Raw genomic sequence first — 17,764 nt, 5'->3', positions numbered from 1 at the left:
CTCTATGTCTTTCGGTCTCTCTATGTCTTTCGGTCTCTGTCTGTAATTACCTAAGTGTAGTTACAGGATGAGAGCTACGCTCGTGGTGTCCCATCTTCCCAGCACTCTGTCATAACGATTTGAAATTACTGACGGTTTTGGCCTACACCACCTTCTCACCTAATTTGTTACAACCATCTACCAGTCTGTTTACAAAGGTGAATTTTCTTATATTTCTCTGGCAGCTTTGTTTTGTTAGTTTAAATCTATGACCTCTTGTTCTTAAAGTTCTTCCCTGTCAATTTTTTTTTTATTCCCTGTTGCTATTTTGTACGTAGTGATCATATCACCTCTTTTTCTTCTATCTTCTAGCTTTTGCATATTTAATGCCTCTAACTTCTCCTCGTAGCTCTTACCCTTCAGTTCTGGGAGCCACTTAGTGGCATGTCTTTGCACCTTTTCCAGTTTGTTGATGTGCTTTTTAAGATATTGGCACCATACAACCGCTGGATATTCCAGCTTTGATCTAACAAAAGTTGTGAACAATTTCTTTAGTATTTTGCCATCCATGTATTTAAAAGCAATTCTGAAGTTAGAAAGTATAGCATAAGCTCCTCGCACAATGTTCTTAATGTGGTCCTCAGGTGACAGTTTTCTATCCAGAACCACCCCTAGATCCCTTTTTTGGTCAGAATTCTTCAAAGATTTCTCACATAATTTATAGGTTGTGTGGGGTCTATGTTCTCCTATTCCATAACACTGCATTTATTCACATTAAATTCCATTTGCCAAGTGGTGCTCCATCTACTTATTTTGTCCAGGTCGTCTTGAAGGGCATGACAATCATCTAGGTTTCTTATCTTCCCTATTATCTTGGCATCATCAGCAAACATGTTCATATAATTCTGTATTCCACCAGGTAGATCGTTTATGTAGACAAAGAACATTACCGGTGCAAGAACTGAACCCTGTGGTACTCCACTTGTGACATTCCTCCAATCCGATACATTGCCTCTGATTACGCCCTCATTTTTCTATAAGTCAGAACATTTTTCATCCATGTTAGCAGCTTACCTGTCACCCCTCCAATATTTTCGAGTTTCCAGAACAACCTCTTATGTGGAACTCTGTCAAAAGCCTTTTTTAGGTCAAGATAGATGTGCAGTCAACCCAACCATCTCTTTCCTGTAAAATCTCTGTGGCTCGATCATAGAAACTGAGCAAATTCAATACACAGGATCTTCCTGATCGAAAACCAAACTGTCTGTCTGATATTATATCATTTCTCTCCAGGTGTTCTACCCATTTAGTTTTAATTATTTTTTCCAATATTTTGACTATTACACTTATCAATGATACAGGTCTATAATTGAAGGGGTCTTCCCTGCTGCCACTTTTGTAGATTGGAACGATGTTAGCCTTTTTTCACACATGAGCTACAACAACTTTACACAGGGATGTCTAAAAAATCAGTTGAAGTGGAATGCTGAGCTTGGGTGCACATTCTCTCAGAACCCATGGTGAATCTCCATCTGGTCCAACTGCTTTGTTCTTACTTAGCTCCTTGAGCATTTTTTCCACTTCATCTCTAAACACCTCTATGTGCTCTATGTTGTTCTCTGGAATTCTTATTGTGTCTGGTTCCCTGAAGATTTCATTTTGTACAAACACACTTTGCACCTTTTTGTTTAATGTTTCACACATTTCATTTTCATTTTCCATTAATCTATTTCCCATTTTCAACCTCTGAATATTATCCTTTACCTGCAATTTGTTGTTTATGAATTTATAGAATAGATTTGGTTCTGTTTTACATTTGTCTGCAATCCCATTTTCAAAATTTCTTTCTGCCTCTCTCCTCACTGCTGTTTAGTTGTTTCTCGCATCTTTGTATCACTGGTATGTTTGGGGGTTTAGCCTCTTCCTATATTGAGTCCATTTTTGTGTCTTTTGGTCTCTGACCCTCTCACAATTTCTGTCGAACCAATCCTGTTTCCTTAGTTTTGCATCTCTGCTTTGATATAAATTTTTTTGTGCCTTTATCATATATTTCCCATTTTATATGTGAATAAAATCATTATTGAAACATAAATAAAAAATACAAAACAAATGGAACACATTTGAAACAAAGAAAGATTGCTATAATGGAGCAGCCTACCCGACACACACTGAACAAACCTTTATGGCATTTGTCCATTTTTCAAATTTTTCAACCTTTTTTTTTATTTTTCATTTTTTTTATTTAAGAAACATGGAGCAGCCTACCTGCCGAACACCGAATGAACCTTTTGCTATAAGACAAATGAAAACAAAATATTGAACAAATTTGAAGAAAGTAAATATCATAAAGGTTTGTTCAGTGTATGTAAGGTAGGCTGCTCCATTATTTAAAAATCGAATATCATATTTATGTTTTTCGGTGGTAGAACGGATTAATTTGATTCCCATTATTGTCAATGGGGACATTCATTTTGTATGACGTCTGTTTCACATGATGATCACGGCCCCGGAACGGATTAAATTCGTTATTCGAGATACCACTGTATTTATCATATATTGATGTGTGTGTGTTTGTGTAAGAAATCATGATTTTTTGAGTGTGTAGAAAATAATTGTTTAAAAACTTACCATAAATAGACTACTAAGGCCCCAGACAACATCCTTTAATCTTCGAGTTGGGGCCCACCCAAGGCCATCAATAGAATTTTGACGCAGTAGAGATAAACAGATTTCTCCTTCCTCACTAATATTAGGATGCCAAAGTCTTGTCTCGCATCTCACTATTGGTGGCTGGACATGGAAATAAAAGTGTTCATGTTTGACAAGCAGAGCAATTATTCTGAGTTTCTTGTACAGTAATAAGATAATACAATCTTCCTAAAAATAATTAAGAAATGTCATTAATTTAAATGAACTCTTAATGAAATTGCTATCATGTATATTACATAATAAGTGACAATTTATATTTTCCTATAACAAGAACAATTCTGAACTGCATGCAGTTAATATTGCACTTGCTCTTTGGTTAATAGGAAATCATAAGGTTACATGCAGTAGAAACTAAAACTTCTCTTACACTGATATATTACAGTAGCTCATCTCTTTTGACAACTGACAAATGTTTGTCAAGTAGTTTATATACATTGTTAGTAACGAGAATTTTTCACACCACATTCACAGTAGCTGGAAATTTAAGGCACATGTGGGAGGAACAGAGAAAAGTCTGGCAGTCCAGTTGCTGAACTTAATAATGACTTCATACATGCATAAACATATTAAACAACCCATGAGAGTGAGAGTAAGGGAGTGATAATCAACTCTAGATATGAACATTTACTAGAAAATAAGAGGAATTCAATATTTAACCACTGCACTGCTCTAGCTCCAAAAATGGCACACTCCTGATGCGCAGGAAATAAATTCGTCTGATTTTTTTTTCAAAATGTTAAACACACTCCCCTTTAACCCTTACACTGCTCAGGGGTCCTTGGGACATTTACACCCCTGTGCGCAAGAAAAAAAAAATTCAAAAATTTTTTTTCGTCTTCTAAACATGTTAATTTGTGTCCCCTGAGCACGGAAAAAATAAAAAAAAAATCGTAGGTGACATATTTTGGGCGCAATTGACCGAGGAAGTCGTCAGACCCGGTCAGCGTCACCCGCGCTGACAGATGGGAGTTGCCACAAAGATATTATTACCTAATTGTTTCAATGTTTCCAATTGATTTTTTCTTAGTTTTTTTTGCAGTATTATTATTCAATAGTGTGTATTGTAATATATTTATATAATAAAAGTGGTGAATAATTGCTATATTCAAAAGTATGATGTGCATATTAGTGATTCAATTATTATGTTTATAAAACAATAAACAAATAGTTTTGCTGCTATTACACTCTATACACAGGTTATATATAAGTATCTGCATGTTTTGGTCACTATAACGAACCACTAAGTTGGTATTGAGAGTCGAAAAGCAACGAAGAGTTACCGCCACACACCAGCCAGCCACTCGCTGCCACTCCCTCAACACACGCACTAAACTTTCTCCCCCAACAATACCATTTGTGGTGTTATTACACTATATACAGACGTTATATATAAGTATGTATATATTTTGTTCACCACAACTGTATAGCTAAGCTGATATAGTTAGTTCAGGCACTAAGAGTCGTCGCTATACACAGATGGCGGCTCCCTCACTCTTTCAAGGTCACACGCACTAAACTTTGTTGATCAGACCACACACTAGAAGTTGAAGGGACGACGACGTTTCGGTCCGTCCTGGACCATTCTCAAGTCGAATGGACCATTCACAATCGACTTGAGAATGGTCCAGGACGGACCGAAACGTCGTCGTCCCTTCAACTTCTAGTGTGTGGTCTGGTCAACATACTTCAGCCACGTTATTGTGACTCATCGCCTGCACTAAACTTTCTCCCCCAACAATACCTTTTGCAGTGTTATTACCCTATATACACATATTATATATAAATATCTACATGTTTTATGCACCGTAACTGTACACCTAAGCTTGTAGTGCGCCCAAAGAGCATAGTGGCCACCCTCTAAACAGCTAGACAAATCGTGCAGACGACGTCACCTCCGTCACCCATATGGCTCCTCCCAGCATAATCCTTTTGCTGTTATTACACTAATACACACATTATATATAAGTATCTACATTTGTGTTCACCATAGAGAACCACTGACCTGGTATGGTGAATGCAAACAATAACAGCTAGCCACACAGTCAGTAAACGATGCTGTCTCCCTCCATCTCTCAGCATCACTCCTCCCACAGCGCTAATTATTACAACAATCCTGCTATTATCACAACCCTGGTTATTTATATCACTGTCATGGGTCATCTGTAATATTGTCATCGCTAAATAATAACAATTATATATTTATTTTGACATTTTTTGGCGATGCTGTGGTCACAAGCTGAACAGCAATGCTGTTTGCTCATGCTGCGTGCGCCGGCCTTGGTTGCTCCAACAGTACTGTGCCTCTCACACCTAAGAATATTGCCCACGATTTTTTTTTAAAATGGCATCTGTTTACAAGAGCCCTGAGGAAGCTACTGTGAACCCGGTGTAGCCGCGGGCCATTTGAATGAGGCCTGGCACCCTATGGCGTATATATACGCCATGCGCACCATGGGACATCACCATCTGGTCACCACTTGGTCCGGGAGACATCTCCCGTCACGCAGGGTGCAGTCGCGCCTCCACAGATCTCCAGTATCAGCTCTTGATACTGGTAATGGCTCAAAAGGGCCACCACTTACGGGCTATTCATGCCCGTGCCACCTCTTGGGTGGCTTAATCTTCATCAATCAATCAATCAATCATGGGACATGTTACTCAGGGCGTATATATACGCCATGCGCAGTTTAAGGGTTAAACACACACATATTCTTCACATATATGAAGAAATAAAATCAAAATTGTACTTACTTTGGCTGCAATGGGGTCCAGAAAATGGTGTGTGACGTCATGATTTGGTGGTTGCCTGTGGCGTAGACTCCCGGAAGCAGTCACGCGCCAATTTCAACATCCGCGAGTTGCCACAAATAATTTTTTGTTCATTTTTCCATACATTTCTAAATGCATTTATATTGTTTTTTCTTGCCAATCCAATGTATATTGAACACGTAAACAATATTCTGGCAGTAGAACATCTGTACTGTCCCAAGACACTGTGTTACATGCATCACCAATGTGTCCACATATATTGCTCATATTTGTTGACCAGACCACACACTAGAAGGTGAAGGGACGACGACGTTTCGGTCAGTCCTGAACCCTTCTCAAGTCGATTGGTCAACATTCTTCAGCCATGTTACTGTAACTCATCGTCTTGCTCATATTTCCAATGTTTCATGTTCATTTTTGTATATTTATAAAATATTTACACACTGTACACTATCACACACTATATACATTCACCATCAACACACTCAGAACTCTGCAAGCATGTGATATTCTGCGACACAGTCGACGAAACATAGTGGAACTTTGCACTCAACGCACCAAGTGGAGAACGCATCTTCGCTTGCGTTCTCTAAGTTGAGTTTTCTTGCATACAACACAGGTACTTTACCCTTGTTCCTTGATACTGTGCCTGGCATATACCAACCGACCCCGCAGATGACCCGGGAGACCCGAACCCCGGAACAAGGACGAAGGGAACCTGGGCAACGCAAAGCGCATCCAGGGCTACAAAGGCTGTAATTACCTAAGTGTACTGTGGCACGTAGGCAATGCAGGCAACCACAACTGGACACAAAAAGATGCACCCCCAGCCAAACCAAACAAGTATCAACAACCGCAGGGATTCCTCCGGAAAACAACCTGGAACCGAAGGAGCCACAAGAAACCGAGTGGAAAGAAGAGAGCCCCCAGGCCAAAACCAGTACAACCAGGTGGCGCATGAGCCAGCCGGAGGTGAATCAACGCCCGAGACAGCATGCGAAATGGTGCAGAAGAAACATCAAAACCGAAAGCAAGCTATAGCGGCTCCGCCAGTGTCGCACGAGGCACAGCGAAGCACGCAGGTGGGACACCCTCAACAAGCCACCTGATCACCTAACAGACGGTGACAGAAAAGTAAAAAAGCACCAAACGCGAAGATTCGAGAAGATCAAACCAGCCACGTAACGGACCAGACCACACATCTGAAAATGGCGGAGCCGTGGGAAAACCCCCATTTTGCGGACACCAAGCAAGCAGCGCCCGAACCATGGCCGGCAGGGAACCAGATGGAACCTCTACTAGGTCATAGGTCACCAGGAATCCAAACCAGGCGAGCTGGGAAAGAACCAAATCCCTGGCGAACAGAACCACCCTGTCCGAGAGGAACTCCCCTCCGGAACCACCAAAGAACCAACAAGGCCGACTTGGACGACAACTAGAAGCCACCGCTTGTAGAAAACGCCCAACCACAGATTCCACAAACAGCGAGGATAAATGGCGACAAAAACCGAAGAGCAAGGGCCCTGGCAGAAGCCAACAAGGAAATGAGCACCACTAGCCAACAAGCAAAATGGGAAGCAAAAATTGCGACAGCATCCCGCAGGAATGGCGGAAACAGCTCCAGCATTGCAGACGACACATGCGCAGCCGATGCATGGAGGAGAACACTGGAGGACACATACTGCATTAAAATACAAAGACGCAGCATGGAAAATAAATACAAATGAAAGTCCGCAGCCAGGGCTGCAAACCCTGGCTCCACTAGTCCCAATGCCAATGAACCGTAGGGGGCAGGAGTAGGAGTTACCAGAAGCACCACCACCCGCCAACGTTTCAACAGATCAGCTCGTAATAGCATACTAGGAGAAAAGGAAAGAAGACAAAAATATAACAGAACACCGGTACTGTGCAGGATCATGGATCTGAACACGTATATTGTCTAGCCTAGTACCCTTATGAGGACAGCCAATATGCACACCAAGAAACACAACAAGGTGTATAATAGAGGTATGAAGTATGCAATTATGCAATGAAAAGACTGGAAAAATGGCCCAAGAACCATGAACTAGGGGACAAAAGAGTACATTCAAGATAACGAAGTAAGAGGACGGAGGCAGCCAGAGGAAACATAACGCATCTGAACTATGACAGATACAGAATGATGCCAAGGCATATAAAAGGGGTCAGGCAGGTATGGAATGACTTATGGAATGAAGGGAGCGGCCAGAGTGCATTGAAAGACAGTCAAGGAACGAGTGGCCAGGCAAGAAAAGATTCAGTCACTGAACAAAAACATGGCCAAGCCCCACATTGAAACAAAAAAGAAATATGGAAATAATAAGGTTACATTAAGATGCATGGTATACAAAACGCATACAAAATGTGTAGATGCCAAGGTATATGAAAAGGGTTAGTTGGGCATTGAATGACAGCCAACAAATGAGTGGCCAGACTGCAGTGAATGGTCACTTGTTCCTTGCAAGTCAGGGTCAAGAAAAGATACAGTCATTCATCAATAACGCAGGAAATTACCCACCTAAAATTATCTGGAAGATCAAGGACAAGCCCGAAACACCATGTGCCAGTAGCCCTGCAAGAATGTAATCACCAATGCCGAGTACACTCTTAACCACCAATGTACCGCACCGCAATATCCACAGATATAAGACCAACCCTGGAGTATGCAGTCCCAGCATGGAGCCCGTACCTTGTCAACACAAGATGAAGCTAGAAAAAGTTCAGAGGTATGCCAGGAGGCTAGTCCCAGGACTAAGAGGCATGAGTCACGAGAAAAGGTTGCCGGAAAAGTACCTCACAACACTGGAAGACAGAAGAGTAAGGGGAAACATGATCACTACCCACAAAATTCCCAGAGGAATTGACAGGGTAGATGAGGATAAACTGTGTAACAAGTACATGAACAAGAGGACACAGGTGGAGACTGAGTACCCAAATGAGCCACAGGGACTTTGGGGGGAAAAAAACAAAAAAAAAAACAATGTCAGAGTAGTTAACAGGTGGAATACATGAGGCAGTGATGTGGTGGAGGCTGATTCAACACTCACCCCTCAATTGCAGGCATGATAGAACCCAGTAGGCTTAGGAATCTGTACATCAGATAATCTACGGTTGAGAGGCAGGACCAAAGAGCCATAGCACAACCCCCGCAAGCACAACTAGGTGAATACACAAAGTGGCCAATCAGCAAACCACAAACAAAACCTAACACTCGTCCAAAAGACGAGAACCAGAGCTTGACTGAAGGTGTAGGCAGACTGCATAAGCACTTGCAGAGCGAAGGCAGTACAAGGTTAGACACAGCGTTGCCGGGTAAGATGCCGGCAGCACGGCTTAATAAATACGACCGTAGGTGCGATTGCAGGAGAATAAGAGGAGTGGAGGTGGAGGCGGCGCCAGAACGAACCACACCACACCCTAATGTAGGTAAAAGAACAAGGAACATACCTTATAAATACAGTCCAGAACTCGCCCAGTATCCAGGGAGCCCATAACTGGAGATATAAGAGTAGGTAGTGTGGCGTTTATCCCGTGATAAAGGTCACCTAACACCAACACTCGTTGACACTGTCCATAAACAAAATGAACACCCCCGGGCCATTTTCAGGACACAGGAGGTCCAAGCTGCGTGGTCCCTCCTCGCATTTAGGGAGGGGAGCCCATAATGTCCATTTATTGAGAATACGTGATCATAAGGGAATTAGATATTGTACGGAAAGAATATTAGTACCGAAGAGTACCAGCAATTCTTATAAAATATGGGAGTCAATCCCCTCCAGAAGCGACAGACGTTCTGATTTTTTTTATATTTTTAAGGAAGGAATTCCGTCTCGAACCTTCCAGACCCTTGAGAATCATGCGCAAAGCCACAGAGGAGCATATGGCCCAATGGCTAAATAGGATAAAGTTGAAGTAGCAGTGAAGGATAAAGTAGGCAAAAACGAGCCACAGGGAGGGGGGAACCAACTGACCAGAAGGGACATGGAACCGAACCCGGGGAGGGGTCGACACCAAAAACCGACTCAAACTGAGAGTTTGCATAGCTTAGGGTCAAAATATCTACACTCTGTATCAAAACGACATCTGCCTTTCCCTAACCAGTTTCGGCATTTCCGTGGGTGCATGAATGAGCATTCCATGCCTCTGGGCCCATATCTGCACTGTCCTTTTGCATAATACCTGCAAATATTTTCATCTGTGATTGTATTATTCTTGTTTGTACCCGTGCACGACTTGGCTACCTCTGTTTTTTGTTCCAACTTTCTCGTTTCTGCATTCATTCTCTGTATTGCCCTTATCTTTCTCCTTGTTGCTTTTGTCTTTCTCATTTGTGTTCTCATTCGTCTCATTTTTTATCTCCTTATTCATATCACCAGTTTGCTCTATAATATTGACTTCATTTTTGTGTACCTCGACACTATGTCCTTCTACACTGCTACTTTGACTCTCTAAATTCTCAGTCCCTGGGTTGTGCTCAGAGTTCGTTGCTGTCTTTATATACTCTGCATATATTTCTGGTAGTTTTTGTGTGAATTGTAGCCTGTGTACTTCAGGAATGTTATTCATTAGTTTGGTAATGTTTTCCCACATCTGTCTGTCACTGTGACAGATCCAGTAGTTACCTTCCCGGTTTGCATATTGTGTAGGTAATCCTGTACAACTCAGGTGAAATCTTATGTTACAAATGTTACGTACAATGCCTACAACACTCTTCCAAAGTGACTTAAGGCAGCCTCCACACACCTCCATGTTCGGTTTGTGATGTTATAATATTATATGCATATATTTATAATATTATATGTATGTATATATAATATGTATACAGTATATTTATAATATTACATATGTTTATTTATTCAAGTTTATGTGGGGGTACTTATCACCCTGTGGAGAAAATATGGTCCTCTTGGGACCGTCTAGTTGACAGTTGTTTGTCCCAGGTCGGGGGCAGGATGCCACCGGTTGCCAGTTACTTGATTTATACACTGATTATTTGCCTGTAATATTCTAAGGGAATTTCTGCTTTCTTCCGGCTTGCAATGTTATTCACTTACTCTATTACTAGTTCCTAGATCCACTTTCCCGTATTACCATATATATTGCCAGTATATTATCACTGAGGGAGTATACTGTTACTGCGGGACGTCCCCTACACTGTGTAGGCCTCGTGGCTGTGGTGTAAACAGCCTAGTGTGATGCCTCCTCCACAATTTTACATTTATACTTTTTCTATGTACAATTCTCTAACACTATCCACTAATTTATGTGTTGTGTTACACGTTCCACTTCACTGTTCAACGTATCGCTGCTCGCTATATTTGATATATATCGCTTATGCCTGTACACATGAGCCTGGTGGCATTGGCTCACCACGTGGTTCCACGTTTATTCTGTATTTAACTCAAAGTTCCATTGTTAATTTCTGTATTCAACTTTCCTATGGGTCACTATGCACTTGGTGATCACTGTGGGCTGTAATCCATGGTTGTAATCCTAAAAAAGCCCGGTTTATTCCAGTGTTTTAATGGAGCGTGACGACAACACGTCTGTCCCCTCCCCCGCGAACTACCATCTCCTCTCGTTTGACCATGCCCTCTGGGTTGATCGGGTTTCCCTGGTTTCCCAGGTTTCCCCTGGTTTCCCCTGGTTCCCTGTTCAAGGGCTTTTGTTTCTCAGGTTATCTGCAGTGTCATTAAGTCCAGCCAGCCTGGAGTCTACCATTGTGACCATGAATGTTAGGAAGTATGCCACTCTTTCAGCTGCCTTTGGTAATACTGTACTGTATGTCTTGGGACGATATTCGGGCTTGGGGGTTCTGGAAGTTGAACAGGGTCCTAGCTGCCAGGTATCTTGTGAACATCCCTGGTCCTCTGGGGGCCATGTGTGGCCTTGGGGCATCTATCGCAGCTGTCTCTCTCTTCCTCGCTTTGAAACTGGCAGTGCTGTTGCCCTTCTGGTAAGTCCGTTTGTCTTCTCTGTGAGTAGTTAGCTTCAGGGAGTCAACGGGGCCAGTTTCTGGGTGAGCCCCGGAGGCTCCCTGACACCCTCCCTCCCTCCCTCAGATCAGTGGCTTTCATTATTCCAAAACTAAATTGGTGGGTTGCCGGCTCCCCCTTTCCTGCAGGAGGTTAGCACTAATGAGAGAGGGGCTAGTTTGATGACGTGTTTCTTGTTTGTTTTCTTTTTAGGGGAGTTCTTTTGCTATTTTGGGGCTGTAGCTCACAATTTTCAACCAGTGGTCTGTTTTGATTTGCCTACCTTTCTGGCTGCCTTTCCTGGTAGATGACAAAATTTGACATACTTTAACCCTTAAACTGCGCAACGCGCCTCCGGGTATTTGTATTTTTCACGTTCCATTCAAAACTTCCGCGGCTACATGGGGTTCACATCAGCTTCCTCAGGGCTCTTGTAAACAGACGCCATCTTTAAAAAAAATAGTGGACCACATTCCCGGGTGTGAGTGTCTCAGTAGTGTGTGAGCAACCAAGGCTGGCGCTCGTAGCATAAGCACACAGCACTGCTGTTCAGCGTGTGACCACATCATCGCCTAATAATGTCAAAATATATATATAACTTGTATTATTTAGCCATGATAGTGTTATAGAAGAGCCTGAGTGTGATAATGACTGGGTACAATGTTCAAATATCGGTGATTCAATGCTGTTCATGATGTTCACAGCGCTAGCCACAGCACCACAGCATTATTTCGTCCATCTAGGAATCTTCAAATGATTTCTTAGGTTCCTTTTCAAAATAAACGTGTGGTCAATTATTCATTTACAGGAATTAGTGACCAGGATTGTGATAAGAGCAGAATTGTGGTTATAATTAGCATTGTGCGTAGTATTGTGGAAGGAGGAATTTTGGTGAGGGAGGGAGGGAACACTCGAGGTGTTCTGAGTGTGTTGATGGTGAATGTATATAGTGTGTGACAGTGTATAGTGTGTAAATAGATTGCATATATACATAAATTAGCATGATACATAGTAAATATGTGCAGCATATGTGTACACAAATGTCATGCACGTAACACAGTGTCTTCGGACATTACGGATGTTTCACTGCCAAAATATAGTGTACGTGTTCACTATACATAGGATTAGCATGTAAAAACAAATAAAATGTATTTGGAACTGTGCGCAAAAAATGAACAAAAATATATTCACGGCAACTGGCACACCCCGCCCCGGGCGCCCTACTGGCCCCGGGAGCGTACGTCATGGGCGAATGGGGAATGATGATGTCACGCACCAACGTACGGACCCAATAACAGCCAAAGTAAATACAATTTCAATTTTTTTTTTACATACCCATACTGAGCGAAGGGTTTTTGACACTTAAAAAAAAAAAAAAAAATTTTTTAGAGAATTTATTTCCTGCGCACTGCGGGGGTGTCATATTTGGAAGCAACGCAGTTAAGGGGTTAAATGTAAAGTGCTCATAGGCCATTGCTCTCTGTGCCTCTCTGAGGGGGGCCAGATTTGGCTCTGAAACTGATGACCCCAACTAATATAGCATTATATCAGTATGGACAGCTTCAGGGAGCCCCCGGGACTCGTCCAGAAACTGGCATTTCATTACATTCAACGCTTTTTTTTTTAAATAAAAAAAAATATCAAAACTTAATTGCTAATCATTTTGCTATTGCTGGTGTGTATGTCAAAAGGATGCTAGAATGACTATCACTATTATATTAGCCTTCCTAAAATTGATGACACTTTTCACAACTGTTTTTTAAGTTCTGATTTGTTCCCAATTAAAGGTATTTGCAATATTTAACATTTTATTCTACCTTTCCTTATGGTATCAATATACTGTACATAATTTTTTTTTTAAACTTCAAGTGTGTTATTTTCAGCTTTTGATTACCCCATTAATAAAGGTATTGATTTCCCATCCAACACTCATGCAGACATGCACACAGCACAAACATTTCAGCAGGACAGTGATTCCAACAAAAACTTACCGCTATGTTGTATTCCTCTGGTACATTGACACTAAACGAAAAAATACCGCCCGACCAATAACCCTCGGGTGGGGTCACAATTAGACGAAATGAGTGTAGGGTATCTGGGTCATCAAATTTTGCGACACACCCCTCTGGCAGGTTGCTTTCCATTTCACTAACCTGTTTTGGAGGAAGATAATATCTTGTCTAGCTATATTCTGCATTGCAGAAACTAATAATTAACATGAGAAAATCAATAGGAGCCTTGAGGAGGATTAAGATATTTGGAATTCCTGCCAGTGCAGTGGCTAGTTTTGCACATGAGTAGTGCAATGTCAGTGTGTCACAGTAGATTTAGCTTCATTGAATTGTTGTTTATATTCTTTTAGAGGGGAGCATCCTCATGCTGTGACAATGCACTGCACATGTACAGAACTAGCCACTGCATTGATGGAATTCCAAATGTCTTTCCCATTCAATCCAACACAGTTAGCACTAACACATTCTTCCAAAAAGCCAGCATTGAATGTAATGAAATGCCATTTTCTAGGCGAGTCCTGCAGACTCCCTGGAGTTATCGGGCTAATATGCGATACATTAGACCAGGGCTTTAGTCAATGGAGTTCAGCCTACCGGGAACCACAAGACAGAACCTGGCCCCCCCCTCAGAGAGGCAAAGGGAGCAATGACCAATAGAAACTCTCCCATGTGGTTGGGGGCCTTCCATGTCTGCCATCGACCGGGGTTGGCACCTAGAAAGGTAGACATAACAAAACAAACCTCACTTAAGAAAATGAGACCGAAAACCGAAGAGGGAGCAGAACTCACCCTACAACTTAAGGAAACAAGCAAATGTCACACCTCACCACCTGCTCCCTGGAGCTACAACAAAGAGAAGGAATAAATGACGTACCCAGGAGGTGGAGCATGGATGCCACTCATTCCTTAACTCAAAGTCGAGTCAACTGGCTGCAACCTGGGACAAAAAGTCACTCGTGGACGACTAGGACCAGGAACGTTGACAAGATAACGAGAGGCCAGGACCCTGTTTGACCTCCAAAATCCCCGTGCCTGAATGTCGGCCCAGGGTATAATGCCGAAAACAGCAGGACAAAGCAGCAAACTTACGAACGTCGTGGGCACAAGGATAGACTGCAACAAGTCTAAACAGGTTTAACCCTTAAACTGCGCAGCAGTTTTGAGTAACTGACGCAAAAGTGCACAACACTCCATATACAATTTTGGAATACTACGCAAGATTTAAACGGCCCGCGGATACAAGGGGTTCACATCACCTTCCTCAGGGCTCTTGTAAACAAACGCCATTTAAAAAAAAATCGAGGGCGACATTCCCGGGTGAGAAAGCCTCAGAACTGAGTGAGCCACCAAGGCTGGTGCATGCAGCATGAGCTCACAGCAATGCTGTTCAGCTTGTGATCACAGCATCGCCTAAAAATGCCAAAAATATATGTAGCTGGTATTATTTAGCAATGATAGTATTACAGAAGACCCCTGACTGTGATATAAATGACCAGGATTCTGATAATAGCAGGATTATTGTGATAATTTGCACTGTGCTGTGGGTGGAGTAATGTTGAGGGTGGGAGGGCTGTAGCGTCGTCTGCCGAATCTGTGTGGCCACCTGTTGCTGTCTGCACTTACTATACCAGCTTAGTGGTTCGCTATGGTGAACAAAACATGCAGATACTTATATATGACGTTTGAATATAGTGAATAGAAGCAAAAACAGTATGGTGGAAAAAGAATGTTGGTGAGTCAGGTGAGGTGAGGTGAGGGAGGGAGCAGCGGCCAGTGGCTGGCTGCCTGGTGTGTGGAGGCCACTCTTTGCTGCCAATTCAGCATACCAACTTAGTGGATCGTTATGGTGAACAAATGTAGATACTTATATATAAAATGTGTATATATATAGTGTAATAATATCAAAAGGAGTATTGGGAGAAGCCATTTTGATGAGGGAGGTGGCAACATCTGCATGACTTGTCATGCAGTGTAAGGGTGGCCACTATGCTCTTTGGGCACTATACCAGCTTAGCTGAACAATTATGGTGAACAAAGAATGTAGATACTTATATATAGTATGTGTATATAGTGTAATAACACCACAAACAGTATACTTGAAGGAGGAATGTTAGTGCATCTGGCCTTGAACCATTGAGGGAGGGAGGGAACATCAGTTGTGTGTGGCCACCTGTTACTGTCTGCCGTCACCATACAAGATTAGCGGTTCGCTATGGTGAACACAAATGTAGATACTTATATATAACTTGCATATACAGTATAGTGTAATAACAGCATAAGAAGTGTTGGGAGAAGCCATTATGGTGAGGGAGGTGGCATCATCTTCCTGACTTGTCATGCTGTAAGGGTGGCCACTATGCTTTGTGCACTATGCCAGCTTAGATGAACAGTTAAGGTGAACAAAACATGTAGATAATTATATACTGTCTCCACTCGATTATCCTGACTATAAGGGAAGGACCTCCAGCCGGATAATCACGTTTTCCAGATAAGAGTACTTTTTCACCTCTGAGTCCAAAAGTGACCATTTTCAACTATTTTTATACTACAAACAACATAATTTGAATTCCCTTGCCATATATATAATTATTAAATATTCAACCAGAACCCTCCACTTACCTTGTTGTTGTTCGTCTTCTTGATTGATGCCACACATCTTGAAGTTAAGAATTCATGACAATTTACGTAACCAATACTACACAACACTAAAATTAGTACTTAAAATTACTGTACAGCTCAGTTAGCAAAGTTAGTTTTGACTGCCAGCTGTTGAAGCCTTACTGGTTGAAGGCACTTGGGTTGCCTGTGATGCCTCACTGGTTGAAGGCACTTGGGTTGCCTGTGATGCCTCACTGGTTGAAGGCACTTGGGTTGCCTGTGATGCCTCACTGGTTGAAGGCACTTGGGTTGCCTGTGATGCCTCACTGGTTGAAGGCACTTGGGTTGCCTGTGATGCCTCACTGGTTGAAGGCACTTGGGTTGCCTGTGATGCCTCACTGGTTGAAGGCACTTGGGTTGCCTGTGACGCCTCACTGGTTGAAGGCGCTTGGCTTGCCTGTGACGCCTCACTGGTTGAAGGCGCTTGGCTTGCCTGTGACGCCTCACTGGTTGAAGGCATTTGGCTTGATTTTCTTACCATATAAGACTCCAGTTTAGCTTGCCTTCTGTGCTCATTGGCCTGTTGTATGATCAGCTCTTTGGTTCGTCTCAGGTACTGATACATGTTTCCAACATCTGGATGAACACAATTGGATGAAAAATTAATTAACAGGTCAACAAAAGACATGAGTAAACTGTATTTTGTTGTCTGTGGTGTTGGTTCTTCACTGCCTTCTTCATCCTCCTCTTTGTCGACCTTACCAGTAACAGAATGGAGAATCTCATCTTCACTCATTACACCATATCCTGGGTCATTGGCATCTCTTTAAAGCCAATCAACCACATCCTATTGTTCTAAGTTTTCACTAGCATTTCTGAACATTCCATGGATTTCATCTGTAAATCCTTCATAATTAATTTCTTCATCCTCCTCATTGCTAACTGTAGACGTGAGGCATTTTTTCCAGGAATTCTTCAAAGCCGATTCCTTTACTTTACTCCACACCTTGGCCCAGTTATAGATGGCTTCCTTGATTGTATAGTTCTTCAATTCTCATTTTTTTTTAGCCCTGTTATCCACACCGAGTTCCACATCTTCTGAAAGAGGAAAAATCGCCAAAACTTCGTTGAGCATCTTTTTGGTGTATACTCCTTTATTCCAAGGCTTTCTGCAAACCTGCTTGCAGCATTTTGTATTTCTGGGCCGCGAATTGTCATGCCAGCTGTGCGGTACTGAGCAAACCATTTGTACACAGCCTCATCCAACTGTACATGCGTCAAAGTTTTCAAAGTTTTTCTACCACACCCTCTGCTAGTGCTTGCACCTTCACTCTCACTGGTTGAAATGTATTTCAGATATTTCTCTTTTTGTTTCCTTATATCAGAAACAGTACTAGTGCCTATATTAAATTCCTTGGCAACACTTGAAGTCGACCAGCTATTTTCACAAAATTGTATAACACATAACTTGTCTTTAATTGTTAGGACAACCTTCTTCCTCATAACACCTCCAGAACGATTGATGCTGGTACCAGACATAGTCTTGGCCAAAAATGTTCAAAGTTACTATGAAAATAAAAAAGTTATTTAAAAAATATTTCCCTAATGGCACGGCACTGTGGTATAACATAAGGGATGGGAGCACATGGCTTGACCAGGCCTGGACGGGTCCACTTGGGGCAGGGAGGAGGCACGTTACATAGG

General features: G+C 42.1%; 1 protein-coding gene across 4 annotated transcripts in view; it reads right to left on the bottom strand.

Moving 5' to 3' along the window:
* Window positions 1-17,764, bottom strand: part of LOC123759084 (NEDD8-conjugating enzyme UBE2F) — a 50,276-nt gene that overhangs the window by 11,406 nt on the left and 21,106 nt on the right. For all 4 annotated transcript variants that reach the window (XM_045743924.2, XM_069324921.1, XM_045743925.2 and 1 more), the window contains exons 3-4: window positions 13,442-13,603; window positions 2,608-2,769 (exon numbers count right to left, since the gene is read on the bottom strand). In XM_045743924.2, the coding sequence (XP_045599880.1) occupies window positions 2,608-2,769; window positions 13,442-13,603 (324 nt within the window). The remainder of the gene's footprint in view (window positions 1-2,607; window positions 2,770-13,441; window positions 13,604-17,764) is intronic.

The sequence above is a fragment of the Procambarus clarkii genome, chromosome 15 (assembly GCF_040958095.1).
Source record: "Procambarus clarkii isolate CNS0578487 chromosome 15, FALCON_Pclarkii_2.0, whole genome shotgun sequence".
NCBI lineage: Eukaryota > Metazoa > Arthropoda > Malacostraca > Decapoda > Cambaridae > Procambarus > Procambarus clarkii.
This window is presented reverse-complemented; position numbering and strand designations above follow the sequence as displayed.